General features: G+C 39.1%; 1 protein-coding gene across 4 annotated transcripts in view; it reads left to right on the top strand.

Annotated features, from left to right (window-relative positions):
- Window positions 1-17,334, top strand: part of NR2C1 (nuclear receptor subfamily 2 group C member 1) — a 92,728-nt gene that overhangs the window by 63,025 nt on the left and 12,369 nt on the right. For 3 of the 4 annotated variants that reach the window (XM_043968645.1, XM_043968646.1, XM_043968647.1), the window contains exons 10-11: window positions 8,350-8,471; window positions 16,224-16,363. In XM_043968645.1, coding sequence (XP_043824580.1) covers window positions 8,350-8,471; window positions 16,224-16,363 — 262 coding nt within the window. The remainder of the gene's footprint in view (window positions 1-8,349; window positions 8,472-16,223; window positions 16,364-17,334) is intronic. The other variant, XM_043968648.1, reaches the window with a different exon arrangement.

The raw sequence follows: 17,334 nt of genomic DNA, 5'->3' as shown, positions 1-17,334 counted from the left end.
CTTAATTGATATTTGAACTGAAGCTTTAAGTTCCTTTGAAAATCTCTCAGCCCTGGTTCTTGCTGTCCGGCTATTTCACTGCTTCAGTCTTATATGTCCAGCTTAGATGAACTCTAACTCCACTCTTCAGGTGTGTGGTTGGAAGGAATTAATAGTTCCTCACTTAATTTATTTTTCTTTCCTGTTTAAGGGATTTTTCTAGACTAATTCTTAGAGTTTTTAGCTTCACAACTAAAAGAAAGCAGCTCTGCAAATGGTTAATTAAGTGTGGGATCGTTCTACCTGGGGGCTGGTGCTGTCAGCATCAGGATATGCCATCAGTTCATAGTAATTCAAATCTAGAATTTCTCAGATAAAAGAGTTGCCAGTCCAGGAGACATTATAGATTACGGTCTTCCCGCGTTTACCTCTACAGGTATCATGTGAAACCATTGTGATGTCCAGCATTTTAGAAAAAAATTATAGAAGAATAGTTCATGACCTTCTCTTTTCTATAGTAAGAGTGTTTCCTCTCCTTGTTCTGCCATGTAGAACATGTTCTAAGGCTTGATTGACCTGGTCTGACCGAATTTCTTTTCTGCTCAAAACTCCAAACTGAAGAATCTTCAGCTTTAGGAAGCCTGGCACCCTCTCCCTGTTCTCTTTTTTCATCATGGACACAGTAGCTACTTCCATGTTCTCTACTTATCTTTCTTTTTTTATTTCTTAAAATTTTAATTTATGGAATAAAACAAGTATTTCTATAACATAGTACAATAAAAAAGTCATGAAACAGCAAGTCTACTATGCACAACTTGCTATTCTTTTCAAATATACAAGAAAATTATCATTTTTTCTTATTTTTCTTCCCTCCCCCCTCCCCCTGCCCTAGAAATGGCTGCCATTAAACACAAATAGGTATATGTATATATGTGTATGTATATGTATATGTACATATGTAAAATCATTCTATATGTACGTCTATTTATCAGTTCTTCCTCTGGATGCATCTTTCATCATATGTCCTTTATAGTTAATTTGGGTATTTATAATAGACAAAATAACATTCCCTCAAAGTCATTCTTTTTTTTTTTTTAGTGAGGCAATTGGGGTTAAGTGACTTGCCCAGGGTCACACAGCTAGTAAGTGTTAAGTGTCTGAGGCTCTATTTGAACTCAGGTCTTCTTGACTCCAGGGCCAGTGCTCTATCCACTGTGCCACCTACTTGCCCCTCAAAGTCATTCTTAAAACAGTATTGCTTTTACTGTATAAAATGTCCTCTTGGTTCTTCCTGTTTCACTCTTTATTATTTTGTGCCAGTCTCTCCATGTTTTTCTAAAATCATTGAGTTTATCATTTCTTATAGCACAAATGTATTCCATCACAATCATATACCACAACTTGTTCAGTCATTCCCCAATTGATGGGTATCCCTGCAATTTGCAGTTCTTTGCCACCACAAAGAGAGCTGTTATAAACGTTTTAGAACATATAGGTTCTTTACCTTTTCCTCTAGTCATCTTTGGAAATAAACCAAGTAGTGGTGTTACTAGGTCAAAGAATATAGGTAGTTTAAGGCAATCTACTTATCCTTCTTGAAGTTTAGATGTACATTTCTGGTTCTAAGACTCACACATGTTTTCAGGCATATGCCAAGTTACTTATTTTTTCTGGTCCACTATTGAGTTCCTGGAACTCGGTACTTAGAGTAATATTTTATATTTTTAGCTCCCATCAGGGTTTCCCTTGTCTTCATTGTCTACATCCTGATACTAGATATTACAGGTCATTTGGAAATCTATTTTTATTTCTCTTCCTAGTCCTCCCAGTGATTAAGGATGTATATTAGAGTATTTGGATTTTTTAAAACTATAGTAATGAAACATTTTATCTCCGTAGGAAATAGGAAGGCAACATAGTAGAGTGGATAGGGCACTGAACTTGGAGTCAGAATGACTGGAGGGAAATCCCACTTCAGACACTAGTTGTGTGTTCCTGGCCAATTCTCTTGAATTTTCTGTCCTTCTGTTTCCCTGTCTATAAAATGAGGGGGCTGGACTTGATTGTCTCTGGAGTCTCTTACAGTTAAAGACTCATCCGTGGGGCCACGTGGGTATCATGATCCTCGAGGTCCACAAGGAGCAAATGATTAATATGTAAAGCCCACAGCTCTGAAATGGTAACCTCAGGCAAAAGTTGTAGAGCAGAATGTTCAGAAATTATTAAGAGGACATTTGTAGGGGCAGCTAGGTGGCGCAGTGGATAGAGCACCGGCCCTGGAGTCAGGAGTATCTGAGTTCAAATCCAGCCTCAGACACTTAACACTTTACTAGCTGTGTGACCCTGGGCAAGTCACTTAACCCCAATTGCCTCACTAAAAAAAAAATAATAATAATAAATTAAGAAACAATTTTTTTCTGCTAATATACTTTAATATAGCCCTCCATACTTTTCCATTTTGATACATTCTCATTTGGTCCTTATGCCAACTTTGTGAGGTTGGATAGTTTATTAACAGTTGAAAATTTCAGAGAAGTAATTGGAAGCACAGGGTGGTCACATTATACCAGGTTGGCTTTCAGCAGCAGTTTTTGTCTTTATCCTTGTCTTTAAAGAGAATCAGGAAGTTGTAGAAACAAATGGGAACGTGTATAAATTAAAATCAAACTTTATGGTTTTAGAAAAAAAAATTCCTCTTAAAAGGATTGGTGCAACCCAGATGGACTTTGATTGCCTAGTTTTCATTACTTGTTTATGAAAAATTTAAACCAAGATTAAAAAAAATATTTTTTCCCTTTTTCAATTTGGAAAATATTCATCATTTCATCCCTAAGGCAGTAAACCTGAAGATAGAGAAACGCACTTGGACATCTGAAGGACTTTTGGTATCTTTTCTCCGTGAAAGACATGTCTCATGGCTTATTACATCTCCAGCTAAAACCACTTTGCTCACTTGAAAGATACAGAGGGCACACTTTAAGCAAACCTGGCTTATAAAACTGATGAGCTGGTGGGTAAATCCTTATTTATCTGAGAAGAATAGAGTCCTCTTAAATCTCTGGTCTTTGGAAGGCATTTAAAACAACCAAGTTCTTCAAAAACAGTCCGCAATCTGTATAAAGCAAGAAAGAAGCTGTCTGCATTGTTGCAATTAGCCGTCTTTCATGCTTAGCTTCTCAGCATCCAGGCCCTCATTTTACTTGGCAGGATTTTCATTGCTCCTCCCACTGGCTAAACGAAGGTGTGTTATACCAAGCCATTTTGTTTCTTATCTTCACTTTGAGGAGGGGAGAATAACTTGTAGGCAAAGAGGGAATTATTGTTTAAACTCATATATAGGGGGCAGCTAGGTGGTGCAGTGGATAAAGCCCCGGCCCTGGATTCAGGAGCTCCTGAGTTCAAATCTGGCCTCAGACACTTGACACTTGCTAGTTGTGTGACCCTGGGCAAGTCACTTAACCCTCATTGCCCCACCAAAAAAAACCAAACAAAACCTCATATATGTAAGTAGGTGGCATTATTATACATAAAATAGATATTTACTTCTGTGTGAGCATGTTATATTGTAGCCAGTACATGCTATAGTCAAATAATTTTGGTGTATCACAAATGCTGTGGATTTATTAAAAAATAATTAAACTACACACCAACCACAGGGTTTCTTTTTGTAAATATCTTAATCTTTTTTGGTTAGAACTAGTAATCTGGTCATTTCCCTAGTTTTTCAGGCTATTTTTTCCACTTATCAGTGGCAAGTTCTGAAAAGGCCTGAGGGTTCCCAATTTATTTTTCATATACTTCTTTTTTATTTCATTTATTTTATTTTTTCCCCATATACTACTACTTTTTTTTTTCTTAGTGAGGTAATTGGGGTTAAGTGACTTGCCCAGGGTCACACAGCTAGTGTTAAGTCTGAGGCCAGATTTGAATTCAGGTACTCCTGACTCCAGGGCCGGTGCTCTATCCACTGCACCACCTAGCTGCCCCACCCCATATACTTCTTAACATAATCAGTTGCTTCATTTGGTTGTTTGCAATTCTTTTCAAACATGTCTCAAATAATTGCATTTCAGTGTTTTTCTCCAATATTTCTCCAGTGTTAACTTTGGAGAGGTTTTTGGTATATGAAATGTGAGTGCATTTGTCCTTTTATGTCATTGCTTTGTTATGATGATGGGTGAAAGACTTGTGGCTAATATTGAACAAAGGCAGTTGGATTTTAATTTTCACATTCATTTTTAGCATCATAATATTTTGGTTGAACCTCTGAGAGCCCTGCTGTAGTCCAGCAACTATAATAGCAAAGACAAGCATAACACATTAAAGACACTTCACTGTAAAATGAAAAGTGGATAAGTCAAAGCTGGTATGGTATGGGAAAGTTTCCATGTGGCATCTAAACTTCATTCCAATTGAGATACAGAAGGGGCTTAATGACCCGACTGTTTAATTTATTTGCATAAAGCAAATAAATGTTCATTTGTAATGATTTTATAAATACAAACAAAAATGTTCACTGTTCACTGTTGTCGCAAATTTTAACAAACTTGGGAAAAGCAGTAAGTTCCAAAATAATGGTACTTCCAAGAAGCAAAGCCAGTTGGCTCAGGCTTCTTCTCTCTTCTGCTGGTTTTCAGTTTTTCTGGATCACTTAGGCTTCTAGGATGTTTGCTGTAGAAGGGCCCTCAGAAATTATCTAGTGCAGTCTCTACTTTACATAGGAGGGAACTGAGAATCAGAGAGGGGAAGTTACTCACCCAGATCACGGAACAAGAGCTAAAACCTAAGACTTTATTTTCTCTGTACCAAAAACACTTGATGTATTTAAAAGAAAATCTTATGTTTCAAAATGTTTTTTTATTAAAAGTTTTTCCTACCCTGATATCTAATGGCCAGCGCCCTAAAGTAAATATGTCAAAACTGAACTACTCATCCTTCCCCCCTTCCCCCCCTTAATCCTCCCTATCCTCCCCCTCCCTGGCCCCAAACCTCCTCCTAACCCTCCAATCCTCTACTTCCGGTGAGGGCCCGGCTGTTTTTCCCTACTCGCAGCATCACGACTTTAGAATCAGCTTTCTTCCCTCTTCTTTGCTCCCCATAACCAATCGTTTGCTAAGTCCCCAGGATGTCTCAGTGATAGGTCTTATACCTGTTCCTTCCTTTCTAACAACTCCCTTACATCAGTCTCTCATTTCTTTTCACTTCTATGATTGTAATAGCCTCTTGGTTTTTCTGCCTCCAGTCTATTCCTTCTCCAATCCAGCCTTCATTCTGCCGTTTGAATAATCTCATTTTACTAATGCACCTTTTTTATTTCATCCCTTCCATTTCAAAGACTTTCTGTGGTTTGCCAAATAAAGTATAAATTCCTGATCCTGGCCCTTCAGACCCTCCAAAATCTGATTCCAATCTACCATTTCAGCTTTACAACGTGCTATACTCATTCCTTTTTTTTTGTCCCCTGGCCCCTTCTTACCATCATTCATACTTTCCCCTTTAAATGCGATGCACTTTCTCCCCTCCAACCCCAACTTGCCACCTCCTCCTTAAAGCCTTTTCTAATCCTGCCCTTGCAAAAGTGAATTCTCGCTGCTGAAATTTCACATAGTACTTTGCCTAGATCTTTGCTTTGTACTTTCAGTCTCTTCCTGAACCGTAGCTCTTTGTATGCATGTCTTCCCTATCCCTTCCCCAATTACTTTGTCAATTACTTGAGAGCAGGGTCAGTGTTTGTCTATCCCCAGGACCTAGAACTTAATGTCCAATTTTGATAATAGAACTTTTTGTCAAATAAGTGATTTCTAGTAACAATATTGCTTTACTTTGTTCATTTGCCCAGAGAAGTCGCAGAGTACTTTCTGGTGCCTCATTAAAGTTTGTCTGTTGCTTGAAGCCTAGAACGTGGAACTATCTTAGAAAAGGAAGGCCCCTTGTTTGAAGTCACTGTGCAGCAGAAAACATGTACAAGGGAAGATGTTTTATCAGTAATCTCTAAACCAGCATTTTACTACCTGGCTTTTATTCAGTCACTCACACCCCCCCCCCCCACCTACACCCACACCCCCACACACACTCATATATGGCATTGTTCTTTGCTTTCGGAGATGAGGCATAATCCCTTTCCTCAATGATCTTAACAGTTTCGATAGGGAAATGATAAGTACACAAAAACTCATAATAGGAAATTTAATATGTAAGGGTGTAAGGGTGGTATCAGACCTGAATTTACCACCTTGAACTGACTAGAACTCTTTTTCTTTTAAAAAAAAATATTTTTTCAAAAGACTTTTTTCAGTTGACAAGTACTTCTTTTTCTCCCTCTCCCATCTCCCACCATCAGAGAAAAATAAAAAAGAAACCCTTTTAACAAGTATGCCTAGAGAAATAAATTCCTGAATTGAGCATGTCTAAAAATGTATGTCTTCTTGTGCATCTTAATTCTGTCATCTCTGTCAGATAATGGAGAGCATGTTTCATCAGTCCAGAACCCCATCTTTTTCAAATTGATCTTCCATCTGATTTTTAAATATTAACAGTCAGTGACAATGCAGGTGACCACTGCCTTTGTCATGAGACCAGTGACACATACCTTAACAATGGAAATTGATCTGTAGAATTCCATTGCAGCTCTCTCACTTAATATATATGGAATATGTTTTACCCTTCTTCCAGTGCTGCATAAAATTTTGAATTTTGTTTAAGGACAAAAGAGGCTATCTTTGCCAATTTTTAAAAAAGAAAATTGAACACACTCCTCGTGTGTATGGTTATATGTTAGGGCTTGTAGTCTGATTCCTTGTCACCTTGTCCTTGTGAACTATAGGTAGTAACTGACAATGCATCCAACCTCCCAATTAAAAAGAAACTGTGGACGTTTAGCCTCATGAAAAGAGGATAAATTCCTTCTAGTTTCTGAAGAACTGTAAAATACAAGAGGAATTACACTTTTTTTGTTTGGCCCCAGAGGGCAGAGCTAGTAGCAATAAATGGGAATCCCCAAAGGACAGATTCCGAGATCCTTCCAATAGAGCTGTTCAAAAGTAGAATGGGGGTTGCCCCCAGAAGTAGGGGACCCCCTCCCGGTGGAGGTCATGAGGTAGAGGTTGGATGACCACTTGCTAAAATGTTTTTTTCAGGGCTATTCTTATTCCGGTATGAGTTTTACTAAATGACCCTCAAAGTCCCTTGTGACTCTGAAATACTTTGATTAGGTGACTGTGATTTTAGTACCCTCACATTAGTTTCTCTGTCTCCTTAGCCATCAGTCAAAACAAACAAAGTGCCCTTAAAAGTTCAATGTGATACCTTTCAAAAATGCCCCTTGCCTAATGCATAGACAAATACTCAGAATTCATACCTGTTCGATCCTATCCAATTACTCTTAGGACAGCATCAATGTGAATGAATATAGATAGTGGGAAGAGGGAAATGATTTTCATGCAGCTGGTATCATTTTTAATACTTCAGGCATGGTTTGAGCTAGATAATTTTTAAAGTGGCTTCCCACCAAGATTAGTTCACAGAGCTAGAGTTGGTTGACCTAAAGGGGAGGGACAAAATTATAAATATTTATGAAAACTTTGAGAGGCAGAGATCTAGCCAATTGATTAATTTCGTTCGTTGAAAAAAGGTAGACAATTTTTAAAGAACGATGAGCATTTTTCTTATAAAGGGCAGTGGATTGCAGTTTCTTTTGAAAAGAGCAAAAGTTTTATTTCATGAATTCTCTGGTGAGAGTTTTGAAAACTACCTGAAATAATCCTGAGTGGGTTTGTACCTGTGGATACAAATTTAAATATATTTACTGTTCTGATTTGGAAGCTGTTAACATACAAACTGTCCAACATTTGATAATTCTTATTAGATAATATTCATTGTATCCATATCAACAAAGCTATATTTGTGTGGACTGTTGACCAGTACCTAACACAGCTTCGTTTTATAGAACTGCATGTCACAATTGTGTTTGTTATTCACATTATTATCCAAATACCAGACTTAATCCATATCTGAATGTAGTTTAGTGCTAGTTTTGAAGTCAGAAGCTATGGGTTTAAATACTTGTTCTGTTACTTGTCCTGTGTGACCTTGGGCAGATCATTTAACATCTTTAGGTTTTAGCTTATCAAAGGGAGCGGGTTGGCCTCTGAGGTCCCTTGGTAGTTTTTGGTCTGTGATCCCATGTAATAAAGGTCTTTGTTTGGTTAAAAAGTGGATGTGACAGAATTTTAGAATTTTACATTTTTTACCAGTGTGTATATTAGCAAGACAGACTATAATTTTCTGCTCATCCCAAGTTTATTCAAAGTAAATGAATATTTAGACTTTTCAGTTATGAGATAACTTATCTAACTCCCCTGTTACCACTAGCTTACCATGCCTTCTCCTATGCCGGAATACCTGAATGTTCACTACATCGGTGAGTCTGCCTCCAGACTACTCTTCTTGTCCATGCACTGGGCACTTTCCATTCCATCCTTCCAGGCTCTGGGGTGAGTGTTTTGCAAGTCTTGGATATAAACACTATTCATAGCACTAATGTATTTTAAATAAGAAATTTGGGAAGAAGAATGAAGGGTGGTGTGTTGGGGGATGAGGTTTTTTTAAAAAAAATTCCTGAGTAATAGATCAAGAAATCTAATTATTTTTTCACTGCTAATTTTAAAAATGTGTATTAGTAGTTCCTACTTAATAATCAGTTTGTATCAAATTTAGTATGCAGATCAAAATTTCCCTAAAACAAGGTTGTCATCAGCATGTGCTTGATTACATAGTATTTCTGGAATATCAGCGAATATGCATTTTTAAGCACTTCATGAATGCCAGATACTGTGCCAGATTTTGGGGATACAAACATAGAAGTAAAACAGTTCCTGCCCTCAGTGAGATTACATTTTCATACAAACGTATGCAGGGATACAAAATACGTATGAAGCAGATACAAGTTACCCTTGGAGGAGGCTGACGGATGCCAGGAGAAGCCTCTTGAAGAAGAAGGTGAGGCAGGAAAGAGGCCAGGGAGTCTGTGTGGTAGAAGTGAGGAAGGAGGACATTCCAGGCCTAGAGATGGGCGATACCATTTCCTGTTGCAAGGACAGTGAGCAGGGCCACTGTGACTGGACTGGAGAGTGGAGGGAGGGGAATTATGGGTAGGAAGCCAACTGCAAAGGATGCCCTTAGATCAGTGCTTCTTCTGCCAGACCATCGAGGAGGAGCATCGTCTGCCCGTGCACTGGTTGGCGAATAACAGTCCTATACAAGGATTCCACTGTAGGCATGAAGTGACAGTGCCTCCACATTCCTTAGGATACAACTACAAATAGCAGCCGCATCTTAGACTGGAAGCCAGATAGCCGGGGGCCTCTGTACAGTCTAACTGCCAAGCTCTTCTGTAATGTACTTTCCACTTGCCTCGTTTGCCGGTTGTCAGCGGTGCCTCCCACCTGCCTTCCTTTGAAAAAGCTTGAGAAGGCTAAATCTGACGTGCTTGAAGCTCCTCAGATGTATCGTTAGACGTCATTTAATGTGAGCCCAGCACCATGCAGTGCGACTTGCCATGAAGCAGATTCAGATGCACAGTTGGTATAAGTCATATCCCTAAAACATAACTGCCTATGAAAGCGGGAGTATATGGAGGGAAGGAGTACCTAATAAAACAAATGACTGGTTTTAGGGCCCTCAGGGATTTGAGAGAAGACATGATTTCACTTCTTTGTCTTTGTGCCCACAGTGTCTCACACACAGTAGGTACTTTCTGTATCATAGTTCCATTTTCTATCTGCTCCAAGCCCCTCATTATAGAGATGAGGAAACTGAGTCTCAGTAAGATTAAGCAAGCATGTGATCAAGACCAAACCAGGTAGTGAGTGACAGGTAGCTGAGCTAGAATTCAAACGCATCTGGAGCTGGAAGGGAGCTTGCTACAGAGGAGGATGCTGAGGCTCAGAGAGTTATCTGTGTCCATCATCCTTCCTTCTGCCTGTGGCTCTTGTCCCCTCCCACCACCCTGAGAATGCCAGAGAAGAGAAAGATGGGGAACCTGGAAAAAATTCCAGAAATCACTTGTGACTTTCCTGGTGATTTGATTTCCATAATTTTTCCCTCTAGGGAGAAAAAAACCACACAAAACTGTTTGCTTTCAGAATCTGTTTTGGTTATTTCTGTATTTTTCAGTAGAGGGCATATTTACCTGATGTTAACAAATTCATATTGCCAGGGAAGTCACTAGATCCCTGAACTTCTCATTGACAGGCTCAAACCCCAGAAAGTAAAAGGAGGATCTTTTTATCCTTCTGACAAGTAGCCATGTCAGATTGTGTCTGTAACAATAGCAAAAGAAAGAGAACCTTTCAGTGGAAATAATTTTCATGATTTTAATGGCTTATGTTCAATTATGTGTAACTGCCCACTGTAATTAAACCAAATTTTGAAGGGATGGGAAAAAAGAATATTGCCACTTCAGGTGATGGTGTCGTTACTTCCCTAGCCTTAGAAATGGCCATCTAGAGTCTGAGGGGAAAATCTATGTTGTTGTAACTGTCACAGGGACTTATGAAGTTAGAATAAGTGACGAGGTGATAGTCTTCAAGGACATTCATTGGAGTGTAAGCTGTCTAACTGAATCTATATAATTTATGGACACTAACAGTCTGTTAACTTCATTAGTTAAGTATTAAAAATTCTGCTGTTACTGTCCAGGCCTGTGATTTCATTGATGTAGGAAACACCTGGTGAGAAACACTCTTGTCACCTAGAGCAGGATGGCAACTCTTACACCAACAGGGTGTTAGAAAGCCTTTGCCTGGGGGCCCTGAGAGGCAGGAGCAGCCGGATGGGTCAAGAGGCAGAACCTAAACTCTGCTCTTTCTGACCCCATTGAACTAGTTGGCATTCGTGTCTCTTAGAAAATGCCTCTGTTTAAGAGCATGGACTTAGAATGAGGGGGAAAGGAGTGGATTCTGTCCCTGACGTTGACTGTCATCTCCATGGACAAAGCATTTAACTTTCTTTTTTCTCATCCATGAGTCTAAGAACTGAACATATGATTTTATTGATAGAGGAAATTCTGAATGAGGCTCTGCCACTAACAGTCTGGTATAATTGTCTAGGGCACTGAGTAGTTACATGAATTGCCCAAGGTCACATAACCAGTATGTATCAGAGATGAGGTTTGAACCCTTGTTTTCCCTCCCTTTCAGCTGAGAACCTAGTTTCATATTTCACTGAAAACTGAATCTGTTTTTGCCAAGGGTTTCCTCTTTTCCCATCCTAATCATCTATCACCCAGATGTCTTTTCTCGCTAGCTTCTCTTTCATCCATGAAGAGGTGGCCCTGCTCTTTGCCAAGGTCAACCTGTCTAACTGAACAAGTGACCCCTTTCTCCCGTCTCCTCCAACTTATTGTCCCTTCTCGTACCCTCTCTCATTCATCTTCAGTCTCTCCCTGTCTACCCTTGCTTCCCTGTTGCCTACACATGTGTTTATGTCTCCCCCTTCCTCAAAAAAACCCCTCACTTATCCATCCATCCATCCAACTGTGTCTTCAGTTATCCTAACCGACTGTTAAAAGACTTTCATTTTTTTTTTTTACCACACATCCATCCATCCATCCATCCATCCATCCATCCATCCATCCATCCATCCATCCATCCATCCATCCATCCATCCATCCATCCATCCATCCATCCATTCCCACTAGTTCTTGTCCCCTATTGCTTTTCCCCTTTGTGGCTAAACTCCTTGAGAAGGCCCTCTATGATCCATCCCTTTTCTCCCTTTCTTCTCACTCTCTTCTTGACTCTCTTGGGTTTGCCTTCTGACCTCACGATCTGTTAATCACCAGATCCATTGACCTTTTCTCAGGCCTCATCCTCTGCAGCCTCTGACACCATACCATCTTTGAAACTTTTATATTGCCGCTTCCTCCTGGCTCTCCTCTCTGGCTCCTTCTCAGTCTCCTTTGCTGTGTTATCCAGGTCCATGTGATACATCCAACAGCCTGATGACCATGAATGTCCCCCAGAAATTCTCTGGGCCCCCTTTTCTCTTCTCCTTCTATAATGTTCTGTGAGGTCATTCAGATATCACAGATATCTGAGTGTACAGATGACACTCGAATCTATTTGTCAGCCTTAACTTCCTGGCCTCCCATTTCCCATCTCCAGCTGCCTTTTGACCATCTCTAACTGGATGACTTGTAGATATGTCCAAAACTGAACTCATTCTCATTCCCCCAAACCCTTTCTCCCTGCTAACTTCCCTATTACTGTGCCTACTAAGGATAGCCAACATTTATAAAGCACTTACTATGTGCCAGGCACTGAGCTAAGCACTTTGCAAATATCACCTTCTTTGATCCTCACAACCACCTTGGGAGTTAGGTCCTATCATGATCCCCTTTTGACAGATGAGGAAACGGAGACAGACATAGGTTCAGTGACTTGACAGGTATTGTCTGAGGCTGGATTTGAACACAAGTCTTCCCTGACTCAAGGGCCAGCACTGTATGTCGAACCACTTAGCTGCCCTTTACATTGTCATTATTTAATCCCGATTGTCCTCAGTAACGACACTACCCTGCTCTCCTCCCTAATACTTGCCATTCCCAGAGCTGGCTGTGTTTTGGCAATGCTTGGTGCTTCAGAGTAGTTTCATAGAATAATACATTTACATCTGGAGGGGACCTTAGTCCAACCCCATTTTACAGGTGAGTAAACTAAGGCCCACAAAAATCAAGACTTAATCGAGGTTGTGCAGGTCGTTGCAGATTTGGGTTTTGAGTCCAGGTTCTCTGACCCTAAATCTAACTCCCTTTCCCTTGTAGTCTGCTCCCCTCCCTCTTCCCTCATGGAGAACTCTGGAGAGCAGGGACTTAGGTTGTATCTGACAAGGATGAGGAACCTTGGGGGCAGCTCATTGCCCTCTCCTGTTTAGCGGTGGCCTCTGAGGTCCCTTGCAGCTCTGGCTGTGTTCCCTTGTGGCTCTTACTGCAGACTGCCCGGGCATCTGTGGCCGAGACACGCTGCTCTTGCTGTGTCCAGCCATCACTTCTGAGTTCTCGCCTCTTCCTTCTCGTGGCAGACAGCATTGTCGGACACACAGTGTGTGGAGAAGGACTTCCCATACTGCTTCATACTGTCCTGACTTCTCCTTCCCACAGCTAGCTAATATTAATCCTAAGTGGGTGGTTCAGCTTCAGCGTTTTCCAAACTTGCATCTGTCAGAGCCCTACTTCTTAAAGGGGTTTTCACTTGAATTTTTTTTCAAGCTTAAAAGCAAAATTTAAACATAGTCATTTTAAAACAGATGTCCTATGCTCTCTTGATGAATCAAATAGAAATGTCTGCTATATGCAAGTCACTAGACCAGGTGCTGCAGGATGTTTGCATGGATGGCTTAGCTGGTCCCTGCCTTCAGCAAGCTTACTCTCTACTAAGGGTGAGAGTATGTCTAGACAAATAGTTATGATAACAAGGGAGAATGGGATAAGTGCCACAGAAATACAAAGCCCTTTGGCACTGCGGGGAAGACAAGAGGATCTTGAGTGGTTCCCACAGGGCTGCCTTTTCTGCTTTCTGTAAAATGTAGATTACAAAGCCAACCCTGCCTCCTTCTTTGTAGGAATGAGTATATGAACGTAAACCCAATGAGGACAAAGTGGCAAGAGAGGCAGATAGAGTTAATTGGAACCTGGTGTATTCTAGGCCCTTTCATTTCTTCTCTCTTGTCATAATGCAGCCTTTTCACTGGGCACAGACCCTTTTAGTAAGGAAATAGACTGTTACTTGATCAGTCTCAGACAAAATAAGCTTTCCCAGTCCCTTCTGATGAATATAGGAGCTATTCTATCTCCACTTCTTGGCCATCTTTTTCAAAAACAGTCTCTTTAATCTAACTTCAGGCTGGTTTGTTCATTCCTGTTCTTTGAATCATTGCCATTTTCTCCATCTCTCAATATTGAGAGTCTGAAATAGAACATTTTACTTATATTTTTAATGAGGATGTAGATTAGGTTTTTTTAAAAAATAAAAGTATTTTATTATTTTCCAATTACATGTAGAGATAGTTTTCAGCATTTGTTTATATAAGATTTCCAATTTCAAATTTTTCTCCCTCCCTCCCCCCCTCCCCAAGACAGTAGGCAATTCGATATAGGTTATTTTTATACACACACACACACACACACACACACACACACACACACACACACACACACACACAAATATACATAATAACATTAAACATATTTTTGAGAAGAATCAGAGCAATAAGGAAAAGCCTCAAAATAGAAAAACAACAGCACCAAAAATAAAAGAAATAGTATGGTTCAATCAGCATCCATATTCCACAGTTTTTTTTTTTTCTAGATTTGGAGAGCCTTTTCCAGTAGATTAGATTATTAATAAGGGCCAATTTCAAGATTGCTTCCTAGAGCACTGTGACAAAAGTCACTAAATCCATAGCCACTGATCCAGCAATTCCACTACAGGCTATGAACCCCAAAGAGATCAAAAGCAGAGAGTTCTTACATATAACAAAATATTTGTGGCAGCAAAAAACTTGGAAACAAAGGGTAGCCCTTTGACTTGGGAATGGCTGAACAATTATACTATTTAGATATAATGTAATATTTTGAGCCTTAAAATGAAACAAAGATGAGGAATTCAGAGAAATAGGGAAAGAATGATGCAGAGAAAAAAGAACAAGATGAACAACCTGTACAGTGATTACAATAACTTAAATCAAAAGATCTTTATAAAAGTCAGACTCTGATTAATTGCAACAAACAGTTTTGGCTGGCAAACATAATGAGACACATTTCCCTCCACTGCATTACAGGTGCAGAACGTTACATTTGTGGGTGTGTTTTGCTTAATGATTTTCTTTCTTAGAAGGGAGGTATCCATGGGGATGGGGAAGTTACATGGGGAAAAAAGAAGTTATCAGTAAAGCCAGCAATCTTCCCCTCAAGTTTATCACTGCTCTTGCTTGAATTGGGATGTTATTTTTTTATGGGCCAGTGACTTTATTTTCCATAATCTAACCATGTGCTAATTGATCACAACTCTTATTCAGAGCACCCAACTCTTAGTAAAATGCCCATATAATCTCTCTGTTCAGAGTTAGGAGACTACAGATATGTAATGTTGCAGGTGCTACTAGGTTTTATGAAGCTGTTTTTCTTTGTTACGCAGAAGGGCTCTGAGATGCATTGGGAGCAGGGGATGGTAGCGTCAGACATGGTCCATCATGAAATAACAATGGTGTAAAAAACCTGAAAGGGTCAGTAAAACTGAATACATAGATAAATGAAGTACTTTTTTTTTTTTAGTGAGGCATTTGGGGTTAAGTGACTTGCCCAGGGTCACACAGCTAGTAAGTGTTAAATGTCTGAGGCTGGATTTGAACTCAGGTACTCCTGACTCCAGGGCTGGTGCTCTATCCACTGAGCCACCTAGCTGCCCCTAAATGAAGTACTTTTAATCATATATAACTCATAATCCATAATTTGTAATCTTTAGAAAGATTGAATGATCCTATTCCCAGGAAATTCTTTGAATAGCTATAAATAAACTTTCAGATAATTTTTATTAAACCTCAAAAAAGCCTCTTTACCGCCTTTGAATGCAAAAGATAAGACTTCTGATTTTTAACTCATTAACTTTATGTAGATGTGCATTTTATCAGGTTTATGTATTTAGAATTTCAGAGATTTTTAGATTTTTATATAAATTCATTTTTTCTTTATATTTTTTGAATGGATCATTTATTATAGTTGCTTTGACTGAGAAATATGAAATGGAATTCTAAATTTTTATAGCTTTAGTACATTTTTAAAACAATGAAGACATCTAAGATGAATAAGCTAAATTTAATACAAGTTGGTTGAAATATTCACATATTTATTTCATTAGTTATTAACTCTTTAAACCATAGAATTAGCCATGCCCCCTCTCTGTAGTCTTCTCAAAATCATTTTAGTTCATCTGCTCTTTTTTTTTTTTTTTTGGGTGAAGCAATTGGGGTTAAGTGACTTGCCCAGGGTCACACAGCAAGTAAGTGTCAAATGTCTGAGGCCGGATTTGAACTCAGGTCCTCATGAATCCAGGGCTGGTGCTCTATCCATTGTGCCACCTAGCTGCCCCATAGCTTCCCTTTTAAATTAATATTTTTATTACATCCTGTTGATGGAAAGTAGTTAAATAAACTGAATTTTGTATTGTGTTGCCTTTTTCTCCATACAGTCAAGAAAACAGCATCTCATTGGTAAAAGCATATTGGAATGAACTCTTTACCCTTGGTCTTGCCCAGTGCTCTCAAGTAATGAACGTGGCCACGATATTAGCAGCATTTGTTAATCGTCTACACAGTAGCCTTCAGCAAGGTAAAAAAATACTTCCTCTTCTTTTTTAGGATAGAGGAAAATGTTTTAATTTTTTCAAAATTTCTTTAATTTTTAATTTATGAAATAAAACAAGCATTTTCATAAGATAGTATAAGAAAGGTGATTACACATGAAATTGCAGAAATATGTATACCGTGCTATTTCTTTTAAATATATAAAGTTATCATGTAAATTTCTTTTTTTCCCTTTCCCCCACCCTCAAAATGGCTACCATTAGACACAGATAGACATAAATATATGTAAAATTATTCTATACATACTTTTATCAGTTTTTTCTTTGGATGAAAGGTAGCATCTTTCTTCATATGTCCTTTATTTTTTTATTTTTGTGGGGCAATGAGGGTTAAGTGACTTGCCCAGGGCCACACAGCTAGTTAAGTGTCAAGTGTCTGAGGGTGGATTTGAACTGGGGTCCTCCCGAATCCAGGACCGATGCTTTATCCACTGTGCCACCTAGCAATTTTTTTTTTTTCACCTAGCAATTTTTAATTTGTGTATATATAATAGTCAGAATTTTTTACAAAGTGAATGTTTTACATTTTCTCCCTTGTTTAGGTGAACATTTAAAAACTTGATGTCTGGAAAGTCTACAGATGTCTTATATATCAAATACCTTTTTTCCTCTTTTACATTCATTAACTATCAGAAAGTATTTTTTATGAAGGAGTTAAAAAAAAATAGCATCCAGATATCGTACTAATGGTTAAGGAAAGCAAGACATTTCAGGTCAGGCCTTAAGAGTTGCTGACCTCATGCCTCCCAAACTCACTCAAGGCTGACTTGACCATAATGCCATTTTGTTAACTTCTGTGGTAAAATGACTAGATACACACACATCACCTGATTAGCCTACCTCCATCCTGGTGTTGACGTACTAGCAGACTGGATTAATTGTCATAAGGTTGCCTGGTAAATGTAGAATCCTGGCAAAGAGACTTGGCCACCCTTTA

Source organism: Dromiciops gliroides, chromosome 5, assembly GCF_019393635.1.
Source record: "Dromiciops gliroides isolate mDroGli1 chromosome 5, mDroGli1.pri, whole genome shotgun sequence".
Lineage (NCBI taxonomy): Eukaryota > Metazoa > Chordata > Mammalia > Microbiotheria > Microbiotheriidae > Dromiciops > Dromiciops gliroides.
Note: the sequence above shows the minus strand (reverse complement) of the source record. Positions and strands in the feature narration are given on the sequence as shown.